The 25,453-nt window shown below is 36.8% G+C and overlaps 1 protein-coding gene across 5 annotated transcripts; it reads right to left on the reverse strand.

Annotated features, from left to right (window-relative positions):
- Positions 1-18: 18 nt before the first annotated feature.
- Positions 19-22,608, reverse strand: Cd55 (CD55 molecule (Cromer blood group)). 5 transcript variants are annotated; one of them, XM_076831477.1, is made up of 13 exons: positions 22,346-22,608; positions 21,442-21,627; positions 18,604-18,795; positions 17,969-18,068; positions 16,547-16,632; positions 11,436-11,624; positions 8,404-8,466; positions 7,153-7,236; positions 6,569-6,589; positions 3,143-3,215; positions 1,049-1,154; positions 445-475; positions 134-185 (listed from the first exon to the last, which is right to left on the reverse strand). In XM_076831477.1, the coding sequence occupies exons 1-11, from the start codon at positions 22,446-22,448 to the stop codon at positions 1,052-1,054; spliced, it is 1,200 nt and encodes a 399-aa protein (XP_076687592.1). In that variant the 5' UTR covers positions 22,449-22,608; the 3' UTR covers positions 134-185; positions 445-475; positions 1,049-1,051. The 5 variants fall into 5 exon arrangements, with proteins under 5 accessions (XP_076687590.1, XP_076687589.1, XP_076687592.1 ...); XM_076831473.1 differs by having other exon boundaries at positions 8,149-8,466; XM_076831475.1 differs by lacking the exon at positions 1,049-1,154 and having other exon boundaries at positions 19-185; positions 8,149-8,466.
- Between the last annotated feature and the right edge of the window lie 2,845 nt (positions 22,609-25,453).

Below are 25,453 nucleotides of genomic sequence, written 5' to 3' on the forward strand. Positions count from 1 at the left end.
AGAATAACATGTAAAACATAGAGAACTACTGCATTTATTGTATCCACTTCTCCAGAATGTTCTAACAAACTACAAGTATTCTGCATACTTGAGTACACTTTCTTCTTAACTCTTCTTTGGCTAAGTCAGACAGCCAATGGTTCCTAGCGTCACAAGCAAAACTGTCAAAGTTACACATGTGTGCCCTGAAAGTGAAAAAAAAAATTAAAATCAAAATGGGTCATTCACTAATAACAAACCTTAAGTTTTAGTTTCTATGTGATAAAGCAGCAAAAAGAGTTGGTTAACTGGGGGTACAAAACAAATGCAAAATTAGTAAGTTAAAAAGCACGAATAACTTCTGCAGGCATAATTTAATAGCTATAGCAACAATTAAAATATGAAAATTTTTAGTTTCTTAGATTAATAGTAGCCAAGCTAGAGTCATTTAAGATACATTTATACCAAAAATCAATGATTATCTCCTACAGTCAACCTGTGAAGTAGAGGAAAGATTCGTTAGATTTAGACACAGAAAATTTCACAGGTACATTTACATCAAGTAATTTTTGTGTAAAGACAAATAGTGTCTTTTAAGATCCATATGCATGACTCATAAAAAAATATCTTAACACATAAGTTTTTTAAACACTAAAAGCCACTAAGCAACAGGAGAAACAAACATGGAACAGGCCAATCATCTCATGATGCAAATTGTCATAATGAAAACATTGTTATTAAGCCTTAATGTATCATTGTTCCCTTCCCAAATATTTGTGGCATCATAGCATCTAATCAGTACAATAAACAGAGTGCGACTCAGGATGAGATGATGAGCATACTGCTGATGCAAGAATGGATGACATGCGTCACAGTAAGAACAGAGTTAGTGTTAGTCATTTGTTCAACAAAGAAAAACAATTCTAGCAATAATAAAGACTTAAGACTCTATTATAGAGACTTAAGACTCTATTATCCTTTAAGAGTCTGCAGAAACCCTAAGCCCACTGTCTTGAAGGATATTTTACAAGACACAGAAATGTGCTTTTATTAAATTATATATATATACCTTTTATAATTTATCAGAATGTCTGACTTCTGAGGTATCATCAGTCTCACTTAAATTATGAAACATAACATTGACTGCTTTGTTGTTCTCATGTGTGTTATAAGAGCTGGATAGTAAAGAAGGAAAAAACTAATTGAATTATATAACGTAAATTTCAATCAAAGAACAAAATCAGGCGTTTGCTTACTCTCCCATCCCTACACTAAAATTTATTGTAAAAACCCAACACTTTTAAAGAAGTAAATAAACCCTCTGGTAGACAGACATAAAAATGATTACATACAGTTACATTATCACTTTCACATTAGCTAACTGTATCCTCTGTCCTAATGAAGTTCAAATTTTTAATTAAATAAATATGAAATCTGGAGAATAACCCGCATGTATAAAATCAGTTCTTACCCTTGACAGCTTGCACTTTCAAAATAAGGTGAGTGGATTATTTTTTAAGCGTACATAAGAAAGGTCAAGTGCTATGGGTTTGTATGACATTCCCTCTGTTTCAGAAATTAAGCAATTATGTTTACTGCAAAAATCCCCAAATATAATTCAATACAAATACTGCTTCTATATTCCAGCATTTTTCATCCTAGTAAAATATCATGGCAAATTGCTTTACCAAAGTATGTAAAGATGCTGATGAAAGCTGGTAAACTCATCCCTTGCCACCCTCTCCTGACTCATGGAGCACCAAGGCATTAACTTTGGTAAACTGATAATGCTTTATAAATTGATAATTTATAACATAATAAATTTATAACACTCTAAAAAGAGAGCTGGAATAAGTACATAAGGTTGGTGAATTGACTGAATTTCTTCCAAAGTAGTTGTGTTCAGGCATCTATTCTAACTTCACTCACTCTACATGCCTAAGAATCTGCTAGTTTTTGCTAGGCTCTAACCACATTCTTAAAATTTAGAAAAAGATATATCTTAATACACTTGCTATTGTAGTACCTAGACTTCTTAATTGATACTAAGCAAGTATCTGTAAAAACTGTTAACCTTTTCCATCCTTGACCCTAGGACCTGCCAGCCAAATATTTTTACCAAAAGGTTGAAACACTTATTTAAAGAATGTTCATATACTTTAGCTTATAATAGGCTTAGATACTATTGTTAATTTAAGGAGAAAGGAAAAAGTCATAGAGGGCAAAAACTAGATAGCCCAAGTCAACCAAAAAGGAAATTTAGTAAGAAAATTAAAATGTACTTGTTATATTAATTAATGAAAACAGAAAGGACAGGCATTCAAGCAACTGAGAACAACTCAGGCCTATATGAATTTCACAATTAGATTTCTGAACAGTTAAATTCCTAAAACAAAACAGGTACATTTAAATCACTCTGTCTACAGGATACATCAGAGCCAACCAGGACATTTACAGTTAAAATGTGGATTCAATGCAGATTGGATGTTTTGAATAATATTGATTTTTTTTTGTCCTGTTGCTGTTTTAACCTCTGAGTGTGTATCATGTGCCAAGCAACTTGTTCTACCCTCTACAGGTGACAACTTAAGTAATCCTTTTTACAATCCCATGAGGTAGGTATGATACTTTGCACATGAAAAATTGAGGCACAGAGAGGTTAAGTTGCTCACAGTCACAGAGAGCATAAGTGACAGACCAAGTGAGCAGTCACACCCAGGGCCTGCATTCTTAATTGCTGGGTTGATTTGGGTTAGATTGGTACCTAATATACACAGTACAGAAAAACACCTCATCACAGGCAATTTAAGAATGTGAGAAGTTAAGTTTTCCTAGATTTCTTTCCTTCTGTATAATACACAGGTATCATAAATTATACTGAATAGAAAAAGGGTCCATTGATTTAAGACATCACAAAGTGAGACACTGGCTTTCCATCATTTTCCTATGTAATGTGGTTTCTGTCCTAGAATATACTGAGGGGAAAAAAAAGACACAAAAATCTCTTCTCCAGGACAGTAATTACAGACAAAAGGAATGAAGAGGCAACATGTCCAAAAATACAATAAAGCTAAGCAAGTTATCTACTGATACAGTATTAAGTATCACTGAAAAACAACAGCCAAGAATAGATTTTTAAAAAATTATCAGAATTTCTGCTCACCCTGATTTTCCATAGTCCCAGAAAATTTTGGCTAGAATTAGGATACCAATTATTATAGCAGCAGCAACAAATCCTTGAGGGGAAAAAATTTGGTAATACAGTTAATAACAACAACGGCATATACAATGGAGCTTCACAATGACACACAGTAGTTATAAGACAAGTTAAAGAAAAAATGGGAGACATGACTTGCATTTGGTTATATGGATTCCTATGTCACAAGTTCAACAATAAATACAGCATGTTATTTCTCCTGTCTTCTTTGAAAGAGAAAGAAATAAAGTATCATAGTGCTCAAATACAAATTTTTTTAAACAGGTTTTAGAGGATTCTAAAGTGTTTCAACACAACCATGCTTACTTTTAAATGTTTGATCATCAGTAGTTCAAATATAAACTGAATAATGAGTTAGAAGGCATTTTGGAGTCCACTCTCATTTTGTAGGTGAGTATATATTGATACCCAGAAAAGTCAAAGTTACATTAAATTTTCACATTTATAAATTTTCTCAACATTACTGCCTCTGAGCAACACGAAATGGACACTTTATGTGTCTTGACATGATTGTTAGATTTGGTCTCTGTGGTTCTTCAAATTTTTCAGATAAAAGAAATTCACACACTTCCTTTTCCAGGTGGCAACAATCACAAAAAACTTTATTATTATATTATCTGATTTCTTATATATTATCTGACTTTTTAACTCTGAGTAACGGATGGATAATTATTGTAGTGGAACTGAAGTATGTCAGGTGAAGAAACATGTAATAAGACAGTGGTAACTCTTGAATCAGCAAATTATTCATTTGAAATAACTGCATAAGATGTTAGAGTCTTGCAAGTACACTTAGAATTTGGCTACATATGAATATTGGGAATACATGCCATAGTCAAGTAGACATGTAAAGGATAAGTAAATATGTATATGATAAAGAATATAGAAAAATATGTATTTCACCAAGTATTTGCTTTTTCTTTAATATTCTTTCAATTGAGCATAAAGAATTTACGAATGTCACAATATGGTATTTCCACAATGAGAGGAGAAAATATAACAATATTAGTAAAAAAGTCAAGGCTACCTTGTCTAATTTGAGTTGTGCAGGCTCTTGTCCTATTACTAGGAAGAAATGCTATCCTTCACTGGACAGTTTCCTTTTATCTCTGTGACTTTGGACAAGTTATAAATTATGTGAAACTACAGTTTTATCAGCTGAAAAATATAAAAATGCTACATTATAAAACTACTCTAAGAAGAAAATTAACACATATAAAAATCTCAGTACAGTACTGGCTACATAGCAAACATGCAAATATTACTTGAATTAAAAACTGCTCTTATTCTTCAGTGTGGCCAGAGGGAATGATAAAATTCATAGTGTTATGATTTCTTGAAACTATATTCATTTAACTTTTGGCACTATGCTTAGAGTTTTCAAATCCAGTATCACATCAAGCTTCAAAGACTTTTTTATAGAAACCATAATTTCTCTCTCATAAATGAGAAAACTGGAACTGAGAGATTAATTACTTGCTTTGAATATTTACTAAATTAAAAAAAAGAGATTCAGACCAAGGTCTGACTGAATCCAAAGCACAAAGCACAAACTCTTTTTCTTTTTTCTATATAATATTGTCTTCAAACACAAAAACTAGTAAAACCATATGGGGGTGATATCCCAAGTAGGTAAAAAACAAACAAACAAAAAAAAAAAACCAACCTTACTGTTTTTATCTGTATAAAGTACAGTTATATAGAAACATACATAAATAGATTTAATGAACAGTATTAAAATCTCATGGAAGATGATGATGTGGGTGTGCGTCTAAGCAGGTCCTTGGCAGAGAAAAGGAAAGAATAAATACATATTGAGAGATCCAGTAGAAGAATATTTTTAAAATTCATAGTGCCAGTGTCATTTACAAGGCAATTAGGAAATACTATGAAGATTCATTAGTGCAATTAAATAGAAAACAAAAATCAACTACTTCCCAAGTTCTATCATCTGCATCATTTACTTACACTGCAGTATAATCAAAAGCAATTTCTTTGCAACACAGTTTACTTATCTTTAAAATGATTCACAACATTAATCTGAGAAATAAAATAATTATCAGGATTATGTCTTCCAAGATCTATCTATCTATCTCTCTCTCTCTCTCTCTCTCTCTCTCTCTCTCTCTCACACACACACACACACACACACACACACACACACACAAATGCTGCTATATGTCTGGGTCAAGAAAGAAGGAGCTCCTTTTTATTTTTTAACACAAGCTGGAATTACAACCAACCTTGAATAGAGTTTCCTGGGAAATAAATCAGATTATAGACCTTGAGAACTTCAGAGAAAAAAAAATAAGCTCTTCAAACTTTTACTGAATGCCCTTGGTCAAGTAAAAAAAAAAAAAAAGCCATCTATAAAACTCATCATTTTTTTGTGAACAGTGAATCATTAAATCATGAGATTGTTTTTTCATTTAGAAAACATTTATTTCTATTTCAAATATAGAATAAACAAAGAATTCCAACTGTTGGAATCTTTCAAGATAAATCGGTTAGCTTTTTAAATCTTCCAGCATTTGCAGTATAAAATAACAATACTAGTAATAACAAAATATCTGTTTTCAGGTTTATTGTCCCTTGATAATTCATGCATATATAAGACAGGGAACTTTGCTAAAAAGTACATAATATAAAAATAAACACTTTTTTAAAATAAAAGTGTATTGTCAATTGAACATTCTTATCAGTATATAAATCTAGCTGTATTGTTTCTTAACAACATTTCTCTTACCATAGTTTATTGATTTTTTTGTTAATGTATAACATCAAATATGTCTATACAAAGAAAATACAGTACCAAATGTCAGAATAAACTGCAACGCAGATTATTCTGTTGCTGTCTGCACAGCAACAGAACAGTTTTTAAAAGAACTTTGCTTCAAATGACAGAGAAGAGGAAAAGACAAATATGTTATCAAAGGTAGCACTTTTTGTCTCATCTGGAATAGGACAGAGATCTAGAAATGGTAAAAAAAGTAATTTATGATCAATTGTCAAACACTTGAGGATACAAACTGATTTATAATTGTTTCCACCTTGTAAGTTCCTAGAATGAGGCTCTGAGACAGTGGGCACGCAATACTACTTGATTGATTGGCCTTGTGATCTGAAGTTGTCTTAAAATTACCTTGGAACAAGAGCATGACTTGGAATACACAGGAATGTATCGAGTACCTAATGGTGTCCACACAACATGTTGATAAAATGCATTTACCCATTTTCTCTTAGGTGCCCATAAACACTGCATTTTGATAGTTTTTCTAAGACAGTTAAAAGGTAACATTCTCTTCCAGGAATATGGGTTGTACATCCCACAGTGATGGCAATTTCTTTTAACTGTCTGGGAGCCAAACTTACCATATATAAGACTGACAGCACCTGAAAAAAAAGAAGAAGAAAAAAATATTTACAAAATTTAAATTTTTAAATTTTATCTGATTTGCTAGAGATTTAATATCTATACATAGCTATTAATAAAATATACTTGAAAGCTCAAAAGCAACTTCAGTTTTTATAAGTAAAATAATTATAAATTATACATTATTTACTTAATCAAGTAACATAAATACCAGCGCCTATATCTGTTTGACATTCAACACTATAAACATAAGTTATGACAGCTATTGAATACTAAAACAAACATCATCTAAATTTAGTTCTCTAACTTGGTGGCAAGAAACAAGTTTGAAAAGATCAAATAGTAAATAACAACTGAACCCATCTTACCATCAAGAAACTATGAGAAACTTAACTTCCTTTCAGCAGATTCTAACAAAACTCGTCATCTTATTATTTACATTTATCAATGATTATGAATGAGTCAAAAGCATTTGAAAAAGCCTGGCTACAATAAATTGGAAACTATCCAATCTTGCAATCTTGGTCAGCTTCACATTTCCTCATAGTGCATCAGATCACATTTGAGAACAGCACCAACTGACCTGAAGGAGAAGTTGCTTTTCCTTCCGTTACTCTTGTTGTATGAAAACTCGTGGTTGCTTTGGGAACAGGTGGGCGCTGTGTTGCTGTAATACGAGCAGAGGTGAATCTTTTTGTACTTTTGAGACCCTGGGTCACTGGGACATGTAAAGTAGTGGACTTTCGTGTTGCTGGAAAACGCTGTGTAAATGAAGCTTTTGTGGTGGAGACTTTTTGAGTGGTTGTTGTGGTCTGTGTAGCAAAAGCATTAGCCACGAGGAGAGTCTGGGCAGCTGGTGAGGTCTTTGTAGGTAGAGCATTTGATATAGTGAATGTCTGAGCTGTTGCTGGGGTCTTTGTGGTTGAATTATTTGCTGTGGTAGGTTTCTGAGAAGTTAATGGGGCTTCTGAGGCTGGGATATTTACTGCAGTGGGCTTCTGATGTGTTGGGAATCTTGTATCTGGAACATTTACTGTGGTGGGTTTCTGAGAAGTTGGTGGGACTTCTGTATCTGGAGCATTTACCGTGGTGGGCTTCTGAGGAGTTGGTGGGGCTCTTGTATCTGGAGCATTTACTGTGATGGGTTTCTGAGAAGTTGGTGGGGCTCTTGTATCTGCAGCATTTACTGTGGTGGGCTTCTGAGGTGTTGGGGCTTTTGTATCTGGAACAGTTACGATGGTAGGCTTCTGAGATGTTGGTGGAGTACTTGTAGTTGGAATATTTACTGTGGTGGGTTTCTGCGGTGTTGGTAGGGCTCTTGTACCTGGTGCATTGACTGTGGTGGGCTTCTGAGGTGTTGGTGGGGCTCTTGTACCTGGTGCATCGACTGTGGTGGGCTTCTGAGGTGTTGGTGGGGCTCTTGTACCTGGTGCATCGACTGTGGTGGGCTTCTGAGGTGTTGGTGGGGCTCTTGTACCTGGTGCACTGACTGTGGTGGGCTTCTGAGGTGTTGGTGGGGCTCTTGGAGCTGGAATATTTACTGTGGTGGTTTTCTGAGGTGTTCGTGAGGCCTTTGTACCTGGTACACTGGTTGTGGTGGGCTTCTGGGGTGTTGGTGGGGCTCCTGTAGCTGGAATATTTACTGTGGTGGGTTTCTGCGGTGTTGGTGGGGCACTTGTACCTGGTATATTTACTGTGGTGGTTTTCTGAGGTGTTCGTGAGGCCTTTGTACCTGGTACACTGGTTGTGGTGGGCTTCTGGGGTGTTGGTGGGGCTCCTGTAGCTGGAATATTTACTGTGGTGGGTTTCTGCGGTGTTGGTGGGGCTCTTGTACCTGGTACACTGACTGTGGTGGGCTTCTGAGCTGTCGGTGAAGGCTTGGAACCTGAGGATTTTCCTGTGGAGGAAAAATGTTAAGAAAAAAAATTAGCGAAATATTGCTTTCCCAGTGAAACTTTCTTAGCCACTGCTTGTTCTGTAGGCTTTCTGTCCCCACCAAAAACCTAGACTGACTTTTTTGGGAAATCTAGTCTTACTGTATATGGCAAGGAGTTAAAATAATACATTGTTTTTGCTTCTGATATTAATTACACCTATAGGTGACTAAAACAGATTTATATTAAGGTCATATTGAGGTTCTCAAACTTTTCCGTGTGGGGAAAGAAGAAAAAGGAAACCAAATTTGGAGTCAGTGGTGATCTCATTCTCAGTTCTCTTTATTTTCTCTCCAAAACTGTCTTCCTTCCCGTATGCCAGGACCAAGGAACAACAGGATGCTCTCACTGAACTGCTGTAGACAGTCACAGCACTGTTGCTTTTTCCAGTGCTTTCAGGACATGTTAGTTATCCTGGACACCTATTTCACTTCTTTGTTAAGTAATTCATAGGCCTGAGTAAAAATAATTCCCTTTTCCTCTTGTACCAGTTACCAACTCTCTCTATGTATCTGTTTAGTTCCTCTTCAGATTTCAGGCCAAAGAACAATTATTACAAAACTTCCATTAAAGACATATTCTTAGAACCACAAATAACAAAATGGCAATGTCTTGGTTGCTTATACAGACTTGCTGTGCAGACAGTGCCAGAGGCTTGTTCTACCACATGCCAAGGGTCTAATCCTTTGTTCTCTAATCCCTCTAAGCTTTGCTTTTCTCCTCTGTAAACTGAGGAGAAAAACAGAACAGATTGATGCTAATTATTCTGATTTGATCATTGCACAGTTGTACATGTATTGAAACATCACATTGTACTCCATGTAATTGTACAATTATTATGTCAATTTTTTAAAATAAATTAATAAAAAATGAAGACAAAAACAAAAAAACCTAATGTAGATTGCATGACATCATTGTAAAGATGAATAGAAATGACTTGGTAAACTGCTTCACACAGCTGTGTCCCCAAAGCAACAGGTTGTATCAGCCAGTACCACAGCCACCCCCCATCACACACCCAGTATTCTGGGTACTCAGATGGTATGTTATTTTTTTGTTTGTTTGTTCCCTTTACCTATATCACAGGATGATATAAGGGACAAGTCAATAAAATACTTAGCAAGGAACACAGCACTTAGCAGCACTCAAATAATGTCATCATCATTGGAGTAAATAAGGTTTTTATATGGACTTTTCATTTTAAAACCCTTGTGTATAAAAAGTACTCTTTGTTCCACTGAATTAATTTTTATTTTTGATTCAGAGGACTTATATACTACCAAAGGAGTTATATTTCCTGAAAATTTATTTATTTTTTTTGTTATTGATGTGTAATTTAATTCCACTGTGTTTAGGAATGCATGCTCTGAATAACTTCAATCTTCTGAAATCCATTTAATTCCAAGCCTAGCTATATGGTCAATTTTGGTGTAGGTCTCATGTGCACTTGAAAAAAATGGGCCATCTGTCATTGAGGATCCCATATCCTTACACATAAATTTAAGCTCAACTATTGCTCAGATCTTCCATATTCTTAATGATTTTTGATGTTCATTCTATTAGCTACTGAAACAGTATGTAGAATTTTCCAACTGTGATTGTGGATTTGTCTATTTTTTTCCTGTCCATTCTTGTCCTTATATTGAAACTATTTTTCAAATGCATACATATTTTAGATTGTGAATTGCAGATTTCCCAAATTGATTCCTTTATTATGAACTGTCCTATCTTCAGGTACTCATTGATATTAACAGAGCTGCACCATTTTTGTTAATGTTTGTATAGTACATTTACCATTGTTTTCAATCAAATTATTGTCTTATCATTCAACTATATCTCCTGTAAACAGTAAATAGTTAAGTTTTATTTTGAGTCTGCCAATCTTAGTCAAATTACAATTAATACAATTACTGATGAATTTATGTTTCAACCACTATCTATTTTACATTTGTTTCCATTCCTCTCATTTTCTTCAGGATTAAATAATATCCTTCCTTTATTCTTGTGATATACACATTCTTTTAGAATTCTTTGGTGGCAACTCTAGCAATTAGCATTAGACTATAAACCAACTAGGCAAATTAATTACTTTTCCCACTTTTTTCAGTACATCTAGAACTTTGGAACATTTACACTGAATTTACTTCCTCTTCCTTATTACTAATGGAGGTTCTATTTCTATTATATTCTACATATAATTCAAATCCCACAAGACACAGTATTTTAATCCCTCATGAAGTCAGTGTTCATTACCCATTGTCAGTGTTCTTCATTTCTTCTTGCATGTTCATGTATGACATGGGATTATTTTCATCCTACTTAAAAATTTCCTTTAGTTTTCATAAGGTCTGGTATGCCGTTGACAAGTTCCCTCAGTTTTTGTCTGAATATATCTGAACTTTGTTTGTAGTTTTGAAAGATAAATTCACTGGGTACAGAATCTAGGTGAACAGTCATTTTCTTATAGTATTTTACAGTTTTCTTTTCATCGTCTTTTGGGCTGCCTTCTTTTTGTTGAGAAGTGAGTAATCAGTGCCTGGTATATTTCATCAGTTATAGAAAATTCTTGGTCATTATCTTCTTCAATATCTTGCCTTCATCCCTTCCCTTTCTCTTCCAACTTCCTCTCCTTCCCCTCTTCATTCTTTTTTTCTCTGTTCTACCTCTCTCCTCTCTTTCTAACCTCAGAATTTTAATATATTTCAAATGTCTCTTAAGCTTTTATATTTTATATTCTTTTTGCCTGTGTATATAGAAGTCACAGTCCCCTCTGACAATCGGATGAAAAACTGTCCCACAGAAAAGTGAAAATATGCAATATATATATACGATTTTACATTTATTTCTCAAGAGAGTTCATAGAATCTTTATAGCCCACATACAGGCCTAAGGGTAAGAATAAACAAAAATATAACTACTGTGAACTGATTACCTTTGCACTCAGGTGGCGGGTCACTCCATTCTCCTTCGTTTTCTTTGACAGTACAATAAATGGAGCTCTTTCCAACCAGGGTGAATCCTTTATTACATCCATATGTTATAGACTGTCTATATACATAAACTTCGTGTTCCTCTTGAATATAGCCATTGTCAATTTGGACTGGTTCTGGACAGTAAATTTCTTAAAAAGTATTACAAATTTTTTTAAAAAAATATAACTAGCAAGGTACTTTTACAAATAAAAACTAAAACATGATTTTTTAAAAATCAAAATATATCACTTTCTCAGTTTGTAAAAGGACCATCTTTAAAATTAAAAGATCTAGAAGAAGCACCCAACTTGTACCTTTTAAGTACAGGTTAAGTACATTTAATTGTCCCTCCCCACACCTTGCCAAGCTGCATATCATGCCTAATGGAAACTGCCCCCAGCCCCCACACTAGGGAACCAGAAGATGAGCAGGATTTACAAACCAGACTTACAACAATAGTTCTTGGCTTTTGTTCACTATATAAATTCTATACTATTTTGGCTTTGGATTGAACTGTGAATAAATTCATTTCTTTTTGCTTCATCACCATTCTCTTTTGACTACACATGTGGATAATATGGGCAGGAGACCAAAGGTAATCTATTGAAATCCCCATAGTCAAGCCTCTGGCTGCCTCCACCCCCTACAAGCTCAGCATTATCAACAAAGGATGCTCGTACATGCCTATTAAGTAATGGGTAGAATATCTGGAGCTCTAAATGCAAATATTATAGAACATGAATGCTAATGTTGAGATCAATTTATAGAAATAATTAGATTTAGAACACATGTAAACCAAAAATTCCAGTAAGGTTTGTATGTGCCACACATCAAACCACAGCTTGAAAAAGTCAATGCTACAGGATGTTAGAGTCAAATAAATAGGGCAGTCGGAAATGACTTTAGGGAGGAAATGGAACTTGAGTTTAATCCTAAAATGTACCCTTCTTCCAAGACAGGAAAGACAGCATAGCTCTTCATTCCAGGGGAATGGCAATAAATGAAAGGAGTTGAGAATTCAGAAATATATACAGATCATTTTGAATAGAGTAAAAGATCTTAAGTGTCAGGACTATATTTTCGCTTCTAGAGCAAAAATTTTTAGTATGTAGTAACTCGAAGAGACTCAAGATAAATCTTATTGAGCAGCTGAATTTGTAAAACAAATACAAGCAGAATTGCTCTAATTATGTTGTAAAAAGAGGCCTCTCCCTGCTGGCAAGGTGGCACAGGCCTATGATCCAGGTTGCAAAGGCCTGTAATCCGAGTGGTTTGAGAGGCTGAGGCAGGAGAATCACAAATTCAAACCCAAACTCAGCAAAAGCAAGGAGCTAAGCAACTCAGTGAGACCCTGTCTCTAAATAAAATACAAAATAGGGCTGGGGATGTGATTCAGTGGTAGAGTGCCCTTAAGTTCAAATCCTGATATCCCCCACCCCCCATCAAAAGAGGAGCCCTCTTCCTGGCAGCTACCCTGATTAAAAAGTTCAATGGTTCCATATATTTTTAGAGCATGAAGTTTTTTTAAATAGGAAAGCAACATAATTACATATGTGCAACAAATTAAATTATACGGGGTGGACTTAAGTATCCATAGAATACTGACAAATTTATAAAGATCTTTAAGGCTATTAAGCAAAGCAAGAACAAGCTGTTTTTTTAAAAAAAATTTTTAGACACAATATCTTTATTATTATTATTATTATTTTTAATCTAGTGCTGAGGATCAAACCCAGTGCTTCACACGTGCAAGGTAAGCACTCTACCACTGAGCTACAGCCCCAGCCCAAGAACAAGCTATTTTGATTGACACCAAATTAGGGTGCACAGGAGAGAGTCAAAGGGATAACTTCAAAATAAAATGTAAGGGTTATCACAGAAGTATGCAGGTGGTATGGAAAGAGTGAAGAAAAGTTGTTCATCAGCCTGGGAAGTCTTCCTGAAGGACTACAGGACAGACTCTTGATTAGGAAAACAGCAGCCAAGCACAAGAGGGGCTGAAGGACATTCCAGGTGGAAGCAGCAACTTAAGGAATAAGTAGAGGCAAAAGAACTGTAAGGTATATGGAAAAGTACAAGCAGTTTGCATGGGTTGAGCATAAAATATGAGGATGAAGCATGAGTGTGGAGAAGTAGACCACGTCATACTAAGGAGTTCATACTAAGTAAATGATGAGATATACCAATAAGTTTAAGAAGGAGACATATTTGTGTTCCCAATAGGTCACTCTAGTTAGACTATGGATAAAATGTTAATGGGATACAGGAATGGAGGTGGGAGGCCATTACTATCAGTATCATCAATGGAACTCGGTCAACTGAGAGTTCTGCCCCAGGCTTCACATTTTGAAGGCTCTGTGCTAGCTCTATGGAGAATGCCTCTCTCCAGCCAGTAGGGATATCTGTAGGTCTGAGAAGATTTGCTCAATGAAAGCCTATCACACCACTTCTTCCTCCATTCTATAACATGATTCAGGAACTAGTATCCAGAATTCCCTATGCCAATATCCCTTCCAGGTTTCCTCAGGGATCTCCATTTATAGTCTAGCCTGGGACCTGAAAATGTTAGGGACTGCCCTCACTGCAATACTCCAGGCAAGGAATAATAAACTATTAGAAGTGATAGAGATGGAGTTGAAACACAGGTTTGAAAAGTATATAGAAGAAATAAAGCAAGATGACCTAGTGATTACATGTGGGGAGTTAAGAGAGGGATCTGAGAAGACAGTCATTGCATAGGAAGGGTTGAGTGCCTGCTAGCAGATACCAGCAGTCAACTGAAACTGATTTTGAAAAAGAAAACACTGGCAGAGATGGGAAAACAGAGCCTTCTGTCAGTGAGGCTTCATTCAAAAATAAAATTGCATGTATAATTAAGGATAATTCTTCAAAGTGTTCATTGCTCTTCTTTCTTTTTTTTTTTTTTGAGAGAGAGAGAGAGAGAGAGAGAGAGAGAGAATATGAATTTTAATATTGTTTAGTTTTCGGCGGACACAACATCTTTGTTTGTATGTGGTGCTGAGGATCGAACCCGGGCCGCATGCATGCCAGGCAAGCGTGCTACCGCTTGAGCCACATTCCCAGCCCCTGCTCTTCCTTCTTCATATCTCCATATCAATATCCACCCAGGGACACCAATGTAAACTGATGTGTCTATAGACCAGGGCTGCATACTTGATGGGAAGCACTCCTTGTTTAAGAACTTAAATTTCCACTCAAACTTTTTTAGTATTGTCAAAACAAAAAAAGTAAATTATGTGGTAAATCAGAACTAGATCTTAAAATCAGGGCCTCATAGGTAGAGAGTTGGGGTAAGGGTCATAGTGAACATGACTTGGATATGTTACTGGATTGCTTTCCTGAAGGATGTGGACACCAGAGTAGCTGACTTGGAGAGATGAAGAAGAGACAAGAAGGAAAGTACGGACATCAGGATATCTACAATAGAGGCAAGGCATCAAACAGAGAGAATGGGACTGTGCCCACACATGGCAGCACGAAGAGAAAACAGGCTTGTGGTGCAAAAGCTCTTCTATGATAGAATATATGCTTGGTGGCTACATTTCTGTGAAACTCATGATATTAGTTGTGAAAAATTTTGCTTTTGAAAAATACTGGCCTTGGATTGGGAGACTGCTCATCCAGGCTCTGGGACTCCTTGCCTGGGTCAGCTCCTTCTTCCTTTCCATTTTAAATTTAGTGTTGTTTATAGTATCTTTACCGGACCAAGAAAATAGGAAGAATGGCAATGGGTAGTAATGATTAAAATTTTTAAATAATTCTAAGGAGAAAAAAGTAGATCTCGAAATGAGGGCACATGGTGGGTGAGACTGAAATGGGTTCCTTGATGTTAAGGATCCCTTTTACTTGTTTGACTCTACACATCACTTACCATAGAGTGACAGTCAATAAATACTTGATAAATTATATTCAATATACTCATTTCCTATTCTTAATAACATACAAAAAATGAACTAAATAATTAATTTTGACAACAGAATTTTCAGAAGTCATTTGCAGAAGAGTAAGTTGGGTGTAGAAACAGAAAAGGGTGGGAAGAATAAAGATTACATTTAAAAGTATTGCACGCTATCGGTGTAACTGTGTGGTAGAGAGCTTGCCTAGCATGTGCAAGGCCTTTGGTTACATACCAAGTACTGAAAAATAAATAAATAAATTACAAATATTTTACTTCTCTCAATATTCAGAATATGTGTCTCTACTAGTAAAGTATTTGGGGGGGAATAGGATGGATACCAGGTATTGAACTCAGGGGCACTCAACCACTGAGCTAATTCCCTACCCCTATTTTGTATTTTATTTAGAGACAGGCTCACTGAGTTGCTTAGCACCTTGCTTTTTGCTGAGGCTGGCTTTGAACTTGAGATCCTCCTGAGCTGCTGGGACTACAGGCATGTGCCACTGCAACCAGCTATATCCACTTTTGATATTATTTCTCTGCCCCATCTTCACTCTGAGAAAGTAAGATTCTCAAGTGCAAAAACTGCATTTGTTTTATTATACAACTTTCCTTTCTTAATGATTAAAACATAGAATATATTAAAATACTTCTAGGTAATTATTAGCTGATAATTATAATCCTAAATTAAGAGTACATGTAGGCAACACTGAGTCTTAGAAAAATTACAGATCTGAAGAGAGGGTTAAACGCCTTCTACTGCCACTTGCTTTAGAATATGGGGTCAAGGCATACATACTCTGATTGACAGTATTTCTTTCCATAAAATTGCAGGGGGAAAATCTACTATCTTACTTGACTCTCACAAGGAATGGTTACATAATAAATGATCAAGTACAATGCAAACCTAAGTTTGTTTTTAATTCTCATTCTATAGTTAAGAATACTGAGACTCAGAGAAGCTTGATAGTTTATTCCCACAGCTAATAAAGTAAGAAATATCACTAGAGGTCTTTCAATTAGCAATGATACCCATTGAAAGATAAGGATACCAGAAATATACACTGTAGATAATTCTTAACGAGCAGAAGTAATTTATCATTATTATTCAACTCTAAAAACAGACTGCTTAGATTTTTAAAAAAGATTTACCTACGCACTCTGGCAATGGTTCACTCCATTTAAGAGTTCTGTCAAAAAGAGTACAGTAACTAGAAGATGCGCCAACTAATCTATACCTAGAACAAAAAGGGGAGAAAAAAATTAAGATATATCCACACATACTTAGCTTTTCTCAGATTCTCTAGAATATCATTTTAAAATTATTTATTACACCAGTAGATGGAGACAAAGCAATAGTTGATATAAGTCCATAGGGCAGTTTAAAGGAAAAGAAAAAACTAAGTTATAAGATATCACTTATAAGATATCCAAAGGGTAAAAAAAAGTGTGGGACACATAGAACATTTTTTATTTGCAAGGGGCATATATTAGAAAACACAAAATGTAGAAAATATTTTTAAATGACATAGATGACTAAACATTTTATATTTCTAAGTTCCAAAAGATCAATACAGATTTCATGAACTAATGGAAGCATTTATTGTTAAAGGGTTCAAAGCACTTCTCAGATTTTAATGACCCAACTAACATCTGTATTTAATAGACAAATAAAACTGCTATTTTTATTTTATTTTATAAAGACTCTTTATTTTATAAAGTGCAGTGGTTCAGGCCTGTAATACCAGCAGCTCAGGAGGCTGAGGCAGGAGGATTACAAGTTCTAAGCCAGCCTCAGCATGGTGAGGCATTAAGCAACTCAGTGAGACCCTGTCTCTAAAGAAAATTACAAAATAGGGCTGGGGATATGGCTCAGTGGTAGAGTGCCCGAGTTCAATTCTCAGTACTTAAAAAAAACAAACAACAAAAAAAAACTATAGGTAGCGGGGTGGGGGCGGAAAGAGGGACAGAGTGTGCACATAAGAGGGAGCATAATTCAATCTGAAAATAGTAAATAAGAAAATGAGTGTAAAGTTTTCAGCTGCATTCAAGGCATTGATGGTACTCAATGAGTACATTCCTTTTCCCTCCATAGAGAAAGGTAAAAGAATTTACATTAGAAGGATATTTACAAACTAGGGATAAATATTTTTAGCCCATGATATTTCATAAATTGTTTGCATATGGAAAAACTCGGGTGCTAATTCCTTATTAAGATCAATTAAAAATTAGCTTCATATTTAATACATGAAGGATTGCTACTTCTGACTTCTTTAAGTATTACCCACATATCTCAATTTTTTTCCTTTAGCAATCACATTTAAAATTTTATTTTAAATCACATATGTAATGAAATCTAAGAATTCAGAGAAGTTTGTGGTATAAAATTTCCTTTCTTGACCTCTTTTACTAAGTTTAACTGTAATGAGCTTATAACAAAAAATCTTTGAGGACAGAGGTTGTTTTGGTTGCCACCAGTCTGTGAACAATGGTCACAAATCTAGCGATTTCCATGTCAAGTACTAATTTGTTCTTTATTTGTTAAGCATAGAGTTTCAGCATAACAAAACTTACCCTGTGTCACATGAGAAGAAGATGGGTGAACCATAAAATAGGCCAGTTGTGATATTGATATCACCATTTCGTAGTTCTCCAGGATTAGGACATGATTTTTCTAAAATAAAATACAATTTTTTCCATTAAATTATCCAGACACACACAATAAAAAAATAACCATGTGGTGGATATGTTAATTAGACTGATTGTGGTCATCATTTCATAACACATATGTATATTAAAACATCATACTGTATCCCTTGAATACATACAATTTTTATGTGTTAATTTTACTGCAGTAAAAGGTATAAAATGTAAAACTAGAATTTTTTAAAATGATCAGGCACAAAATTTATCATCCAAACCACTGCTATATCTAATCCTTAGAGTTCTTGAATTCTACCTTCATTTTTTTGATAAGTTTCAAAAAAGCAACATATCTAGAAGCTCACATTATTAAAGAAGTGTGAAATTTGAGAGTGAATAAGTACTCCTAACACATAAATATTTAGGTTGTTTAATTTAAAATAAATGACTCTGATAGTTTTAAGAATTATTCTAAATAACAACATGTACCCAGAGTTCCAGCACAAATGAAGAGCTATTTCCCCCAACACCAGATAAGTGAGAACACTTTTAAAAATTATACTCACTTTTACAAAATTCAGCTGCTTTGGACCATGTTAAATTCTGAAGGCAAGTTAGTTTTACAGACTGAGAAGGATCCCTTGTGTATCCAGGTCGGCACTCATATTCCACAGTGGAACCAACTGGGAAATAATTCTGCATATTATAATCCTTTTTGAGGGATGCAAAAAGTAGCCTGGTTGGAACATCACAGCTACCTAAAAGTATTAACAAAAGCAACAACAAGAAAGTCATATCACCTTATTTTATAATCTATGTTTAATTATTTGAGGAAATTCCTCCCCTTTCCTTTACTTCTTTATACGTACATGGTATTTGACAAAATGTCACTATAGCATTTGTGGTGTACCAAGGGTGTTTGCATAAATACATTCATTTCCTAGTTACCAGAGGCCTTTGAAATAGATCTAATATATAAATATCACTATCACCACTTTTCATAAATATAACCCATTTAAGTTTCCTGGCACAATACTAAGACTCAATAAATGTTACCCTGCTATGGCCCTGGGGAATTACACAGCCCCACAACATGAGGTAAAGGGATACATAACAAATATTCCAGACCCCTGGCCTAATGTTCTGAACAACAACAATAATAGCTAATATTCATTGAACACTTAGTTTTGCACATATAAATTCATTTAATTTATATTAAACAAGGATCTGATGAGCCAATTGTGTACATTATGCACAAACTGTAAACAGCTGGGCAAATGTGAGCCTATAGAGAGGCTTGGTGTACAGGAAGGGACACTGGATTAGTAGTCCAAAATTCCAAGCTTGACTTAGGCTCTTTTGCATTAGAGACGCTGACTTGAGGGGGTTATTTACCTTGTGGGAGCTTGTTTTCTCAAGTGTGAGAGAGGAATAAGGGTCCCTGCTGAAGTCATGGGGATGTCTGGAGGATAAGGTGAAGTAATAGGTGTGGAAGGGTTATAAACTAAACACAAAGCACGTGCAAAGGCTTGGAAGCTTCATCCTATTACCTTCTATCAGGAGTAGACAGAAATATAAAGTTAGAGGCTATTTCACACATGGTTTCAAAGAACATTTGTGGCAGTTTCTGTATTTATTATAGTTTCCATTGGTCCAAGTTTTTGAAAAGCAGGAATTAAGTGTTTGTTTTTTTTTTAAATCTTTGCTTGTATACAGTCATGCACTCCATAATGATTTTTTAGTCAAGCATGGACTGCATATGTAATGGTGGTCCCATAAGATTATAATAGAGCCCCAAACTTCCTATCACTTAGTGATGTCATAGCCATCATAATGTAATATCATTCAGCATGTGTTTGCAGGGACGCTGATGGAAACAAATATCCTGTGTTGTCAGTCACATAAATTTATAGCAAATGTAATTATGCATAGTACATAAAACTTGATACTGATGAGTGACTGCTGTTAGTTTATGTATTACTATATTATATTTTTATTTTAAAGTATACTCTTTCTGCTTTTCTTTTTTATCACAGGATATAATAGCTCCATGCCTGTGACTGCCCCTGAAGACCTTCCACTGGGACAGGATATGAAGGTAAAGATAGTAATATTGATAATTCAGACCCTGTGTAGGCCTGGGCTAATGTATGTGTTTGTGTCTTAGTTTTTAACATAAAAAGTTTTAAAAAGTAAAAAATTTAATAATCTTAAAAACAGAAAAAGCATATAGAAAAAGGATAATAAGGAAAAGTAATTTTGTACAGCTGTACAAGATGTTTGTGTTTTAAGCTAAGTGCTATTATAAAAGCGTCAAAGTTAAAAAAAAAAATCAAGCTGGACATAGTGGCACATGCCTGTAATCCTAGTTACTAAAGCGTCTGAGACAGAAGGATCATCTGAGATCAGGAGTCTGGGGGTCAGCCTAGGCACCACATAGAGATCCTGATGTTAAAAAAATTAAAAAGTTTATAAAGAAGTTACAGTAAGCCAAGGTAAATTGATTATTGAAGGTTTTTTTATATAAATTTATCATAGTCTTAAGTGTACAGAATTTAAAAAGTCTTCAGTAGTGGGATAATAATGTCCTAAGACTCACATTCACTCACTATTCACTCACTAACTCACCCAGAGCAACTTCCTGTCCTGCAAGTTCCATTCATGGTAAGAACCCTACACAGGTGCACCAATTTTAATTTTTACTGCATGTTTTCTATGTTAGGATATGTCTAGACACACACACACACTGTACTACAGTTCCCTACAGTATTCAGTATAGTAACATGCTATACAGGTTTGTGCCTAGGACTAACAGGCTACACTATATAGCCCAGGTGTGTAGTAGGCTGTATTATTAAGGTTTGTGTAAGTTCAGTCCATGTTGTTCAGATAACAAAATCGCCCAAAGATACATTTCTCAGAACATAACTCCATCATTAAGGGACACATGACTATCTCAAGTCTAATACAGGGTTATATATGTAATAGATTTGGAAATAAATTTAGAGTTTAAAATGTCACTTCAGAGCTATATTTGCTAAGTCCTACTTAACAAAATGAAATTTAAGAAAACAGAACACCTAGGTATGCATCTCAAGGTAATTGCCAAATATATTCACATATAATTTACTCCCTAAACAGTACCTATTGTTTACTTTCTCTATTAGCCCATTTGGGAGGTGCAGTGTTAGGGGGAAGAAAAAAAAAACAAAAACCTCTTAATGAAGAAGCAGGGAAGTAATGCCTTCAATTAGCTGGTGTGTGAAATGCCAACACAGTATACACTGGGGTTTAATAACGCTAGAAAACTATCAATTACCAGTCACTCCAAAGAGATATAATAGTACACTGAACAAGACACATTCCATTCCCATAACTTTTCTAAAATGAAATGAAGAACTTACGATTACAGAATTCTGTAAACTCTGACCATTGATTGTTGGAAAGACAGACCACTGAGTCTGGCTTCCCAGGAATTTTGACAAAGCCTTCCTTGCATTTATATGTTATTGAGGTTTTCTCAGGAAAACTGGTACTCCCTTCAAGAGTTGGCTGGGCATTAGGCACTTCTGGCGGAAGGCCGCAGTCACCTAGAGAGGAAGAAGCAGACCTGAAGGAAATACTCCTTTTCAGTTCCCAGCAATATTCTTTTCCAAGAGTTCCTTCGAATAGGGGAAGTGTCCATGGCTTCTGATAAACCTCTACTTCTGCCCAAAGCTGAACTGGCATACCAAGAACTTGGTAGGTCTAACGACTTGTCAATTAATTCAAGACTAAAGTTGAGAGCAAATAACCCCTCCTTCTTACTTAAAAAAAAAAAAAAAAAAAGTGGTTTGGAATTTACTGTGAGTCCACGTTGGTGCTGTTGCCAGGCACACCCAGCAAGAGACACAAGTGCACAGGGCTGTGTCACAGGCGTAAGTGGACAGCTCCTTGGCCTCCCACCCTTGGAAAGCGGACTTGTTGGGGGGTTGAAAATGCATGCTCTGAAAGTCCTTTCAGTTGCCCCAGGTTTGGCTGCTCCTGAAAGCCAGCCTGTACTTCCTCAACCCTTCACACCTGTCCCCAAAGCCAAGCCAGGCGGGAGCCGGCACCGCGGAGACGCTCTTCCCACCCGGGGATCAAGTCAGCAGGAGCCCTGAGTCTGAAGTCTGAAGTCTCAAATCTGAAAGTGGAGGGTGACCGAACAATGACCACAGCCTCCCTTCCGGGTCCGCAGCCCCTCGGCGCAGTCACCGGGACAGACCTAAGCGCTCCCCCACACCCGACAAGCTTAGCCGGCTCCGGCGGCTCCCGGGCCCCACTCACCCCGAACGCCCGGTGGAGTCGGCAGCTGCAGCAGCAGCAGCAGGGGCAGCAGGGACAGCAGGCGCAGCACTGCGGGCAGCACGCTCGGCCGCGCGGGGCTCATGGCGCGCGGGACAGACGCCCGGTGCCGCGACTCCGCTGCGTCCGCAACCAGGAAGCCGAGTCGGCGCGAAAGTCAGGAGCGGCAGCGCGGAACGCGGCGCCCAGAGGAGTTAATTTAACACCTTGGGCGGAGCTCGGGCTCCGTGACGCCAGCGGCTGAGGCAGGGGGACCGCGACTGGGGCTGGGCGTGGCCGTGTCACCGCCCCCAAGGAGCGTAGGCGCGCGGCGGTTCCGGCGCAGGGCGGAGCTGTGGGGCTCGGACGCGGGGCCTCTCTTTCCGCTGCTGGGTGGGGCCCGCTTTGGGCTGCCACCCAGTAAATATCAGCTTCCCCAGTAAACAGAAAACCTGGGGCAACCCGGGAGAGGGGAGGGGTCCCCTTGGCGCAGGCTTCCCCCCGCCCCGGAATCTGAATTAATTTAAGTGGACCTTCGGTGCGCCTGAGTGCTGTCCAGCCGGGCGGTAGGTGCGGTGGAATTCAGAGGCCTTGGCAGCGGAGAAACAGTGCACGCCCTGGGCTTTGGTAGCTTCATCTGGGAGATCTGTCAAATGCCAGCGTGAGGGTGGGAAAAATAACGATGGGTGTCGCCTCCTAGGACACCCATTTTTCTGAAAACCTCAAGTAGGAAATGATCCAAGAAAATGAGTTAGAGAGCAATATGACAGGCAGTGATCCTTGTTTCTACCGTATTTGGGTGGAAATCACTTTCTTGGTCCTGGTTCTCTTTGTTTACCAAGGACACCTCTTGAATTCCACTTTGGGATGATTCTAGTCTGAGTGTAGAGTGAAATACACCACCCTGTGTGTGTTTGGCGGGGAGTGGGGAGAGACTATAAGCAGTAACCAGAAGGCTAAATGGTGAGATGGTGGGTTTTAAGAGGAAATTTTGTTACGTAACTTTAAAAACAGCCAATAATTTGCAGTGCTGGCTACACATGCGAATCATATGAGATTTTTAAAGTTCCAGAGGGCCAAGCACCCCAGACAAGTCAAACCAGAATGGGGAGATGGTTATTAGGATTATTTTGACTGTTCCACTTGCAACCAGTTTGAGATACTATAGAACCTCAGATCTGTATGATACCAAAGTAAAGATCCAGCCCAGCACGTTGCTGCCAAAAACAGTAAGGTGCACTGATGGAAAGGTGGGTTAATTATTTTTTTGGAGAAGAACCTCGAGAACATGTTTCCTTTAATAATTTATCTAGGTATGGTTAGCTTAGATTCCCTAGACTCTAAAATACCTCACCTGAAATCTCTCACTTGGAAGTGTGCCTTGGTCCCGGGACCAGTTGTGAGGGTTTTTATTACATTCTATTATGATGTTTTTTTCTGGAGTGATTTTTGATAGCGCTTTATTGGTTTGGATATGAGGTATCTTCCCAAAGCACCTGTGTTAATACAGGAATGTTTGGAAGTGAAATGATTGTGTTCTGAGAGCCATAAACTAATCAGTCCATCCTACTTTGAATGAACTAACTGGGTGGTAACTGTCGGCAGGTGGGGCATGACTGGCCCTAGAAGGGTTGGTTCATCTGGCCTGTAGCCCCTTCTCCCCTCTCTTGGGTTCCTAGCTGCCTTGAGGTCAGCAGCTTCCTTCTGCTACTTCCTTCCCAGAACAGTGGAATGGCTGACCATGGACATTATCTCTGAAATCATGAGTCAAAATAAACTTTTCCTGTTCTAAGTTGTTCTTGTCAGGTATTTTGGTCATGAAAAGCTGACTAATACAGTTAGTATGAACTTTAGAGGGAGGAGAAAACGGTTTTTCATAATAGTATTTTCTCTGACTTATGCGTACTTAGTAAACCAAATCCTGTGTTCCCCAATGCAGGAAGCAGTCCTACAGAAATTCCCTAAAAGGGAGTTCCTAGAGGCTTTTCCTGAAAGTACCAGTATTTGAACATTCTGGAGTTTAGAAGTCAGGGAAGGGGAGGGGCTTTTAAAATCATCTAGTGTGACCCTCATAATTGCAGTTAAAATACATTACTATTACACCCATATTTGATATAAAGCACAGTATATTAGAACACAGCAGTGGTTTAGAAGTGGTACCCTTTATTTATTCCCTGCATCTTTGTGCCTGCTTGAGAAAGGTAAGGCAGCATCACGGAAAGAGCAGAAGGTCAAGGCCAGTTAAGAAGCTGACAGGAGAGTTGACACTGAGGCCTGATAAAGCTCTCTAAGTGTTTATCAAGTGAATGCCATGGTCTTTTATCCAGATAAAACAAAGAGCTCAGCAAAGTGTCAGAAAACAAACAACATCATCTCTGTTACCCTGCTTAGCTGGACCAAATGCTCTAAGCATTCACCTTCCAAAATACTTTTTTTTTTTTTTTTTAAAGAAAAGGAACTTTTACAAGAAATAATGTGGTGAACTCTTAAGTAACACAGCTGCTCAAATAATTACAACATTCTGAGAGGAAAGGAAAGAAAACTGAAATAAGTGATACATTTACTAAATTTAGAAATAGATCTATGCTAAAATCTAAGCATTATTAAGAAGAACCAAATCTGTAAATTTATAACTTACTTAATATTATTTTAAATTGTAGCCTCAATTTCCTCAACTTCATACACATATCATTTCACCAACACTGCTTTATGAAGTGGAGATAACTGTCCACATTTTGCGAATGAGGAAACAGTTCACTTTTTGCAGATGAGAAAACAGACTGAACAACTGTTGTTTTTACCAAAATCTGTGCAGTGACCAGGCCCGAATCCAAATCTAATTTGATTCTACAATCTAGACTTGTGCTGCATTCTTTGTATCGGAATCAGCAAAGATTTCTTCTATGTATAAGACACTGAGTCCACTATTTGGGGAGGTGATTTGGAAACCCAGGGGTTTCTGGTGTGCACAGTGGTTTTTAGCCTTCGTATTCCATCTACCAAAAGTCAGTGATGTGTTCTGACTGGACACTCTCTCCTCAGCATCTCATTTCGACATTGATGAAAAAGGTTTGGGGATTAAAATCTTATTGAGCTCTCCAATTCCAAAAT

Source organism: Callospermophilus lateralis, chromosome 13 (genome assembly GCF_048772815.1).
Source record: "Callospermophilus lateralis isolate mCalLat2 chromosome 13, mCalLat2.hap1, whole genome shotgun sequence".
Taxonomy (NCBI): Eukaryota; Metazoa; Chordata; class Mammalia; order Rodentia; family Sciuridae; genus Callospermophilus; species Callospermophilus lateralis.

What these genes read in the sequence shown, in the direction of transcription:
- Cd55 (XM_076831474.1), bottom strand. Translation starts at nt 22,448, where the DNA reads ATGAGCCCCGCGCGGCCGAGCGTGCTGCCCGCAGTGCTGCGCCTGCTG. An exon ending in AGCAGCTGAATTTTGTAAAA is followed by an intron (nt 18,069 to 18,603) that starts GTGAGTATAATT and finishes ATTTTATTTTAG; the next exon opens with AAAAATCATGTCCTAATCCT. An exon ending in ACCATTGCCAGAGTGCGTAG is followed by an intron (nt 11,625 to 16,546) that starts GTAAATCTTTTT and finishes ATACTTTTTAAG; the next exon opens with AAATTTACTGTCCAGAACCA.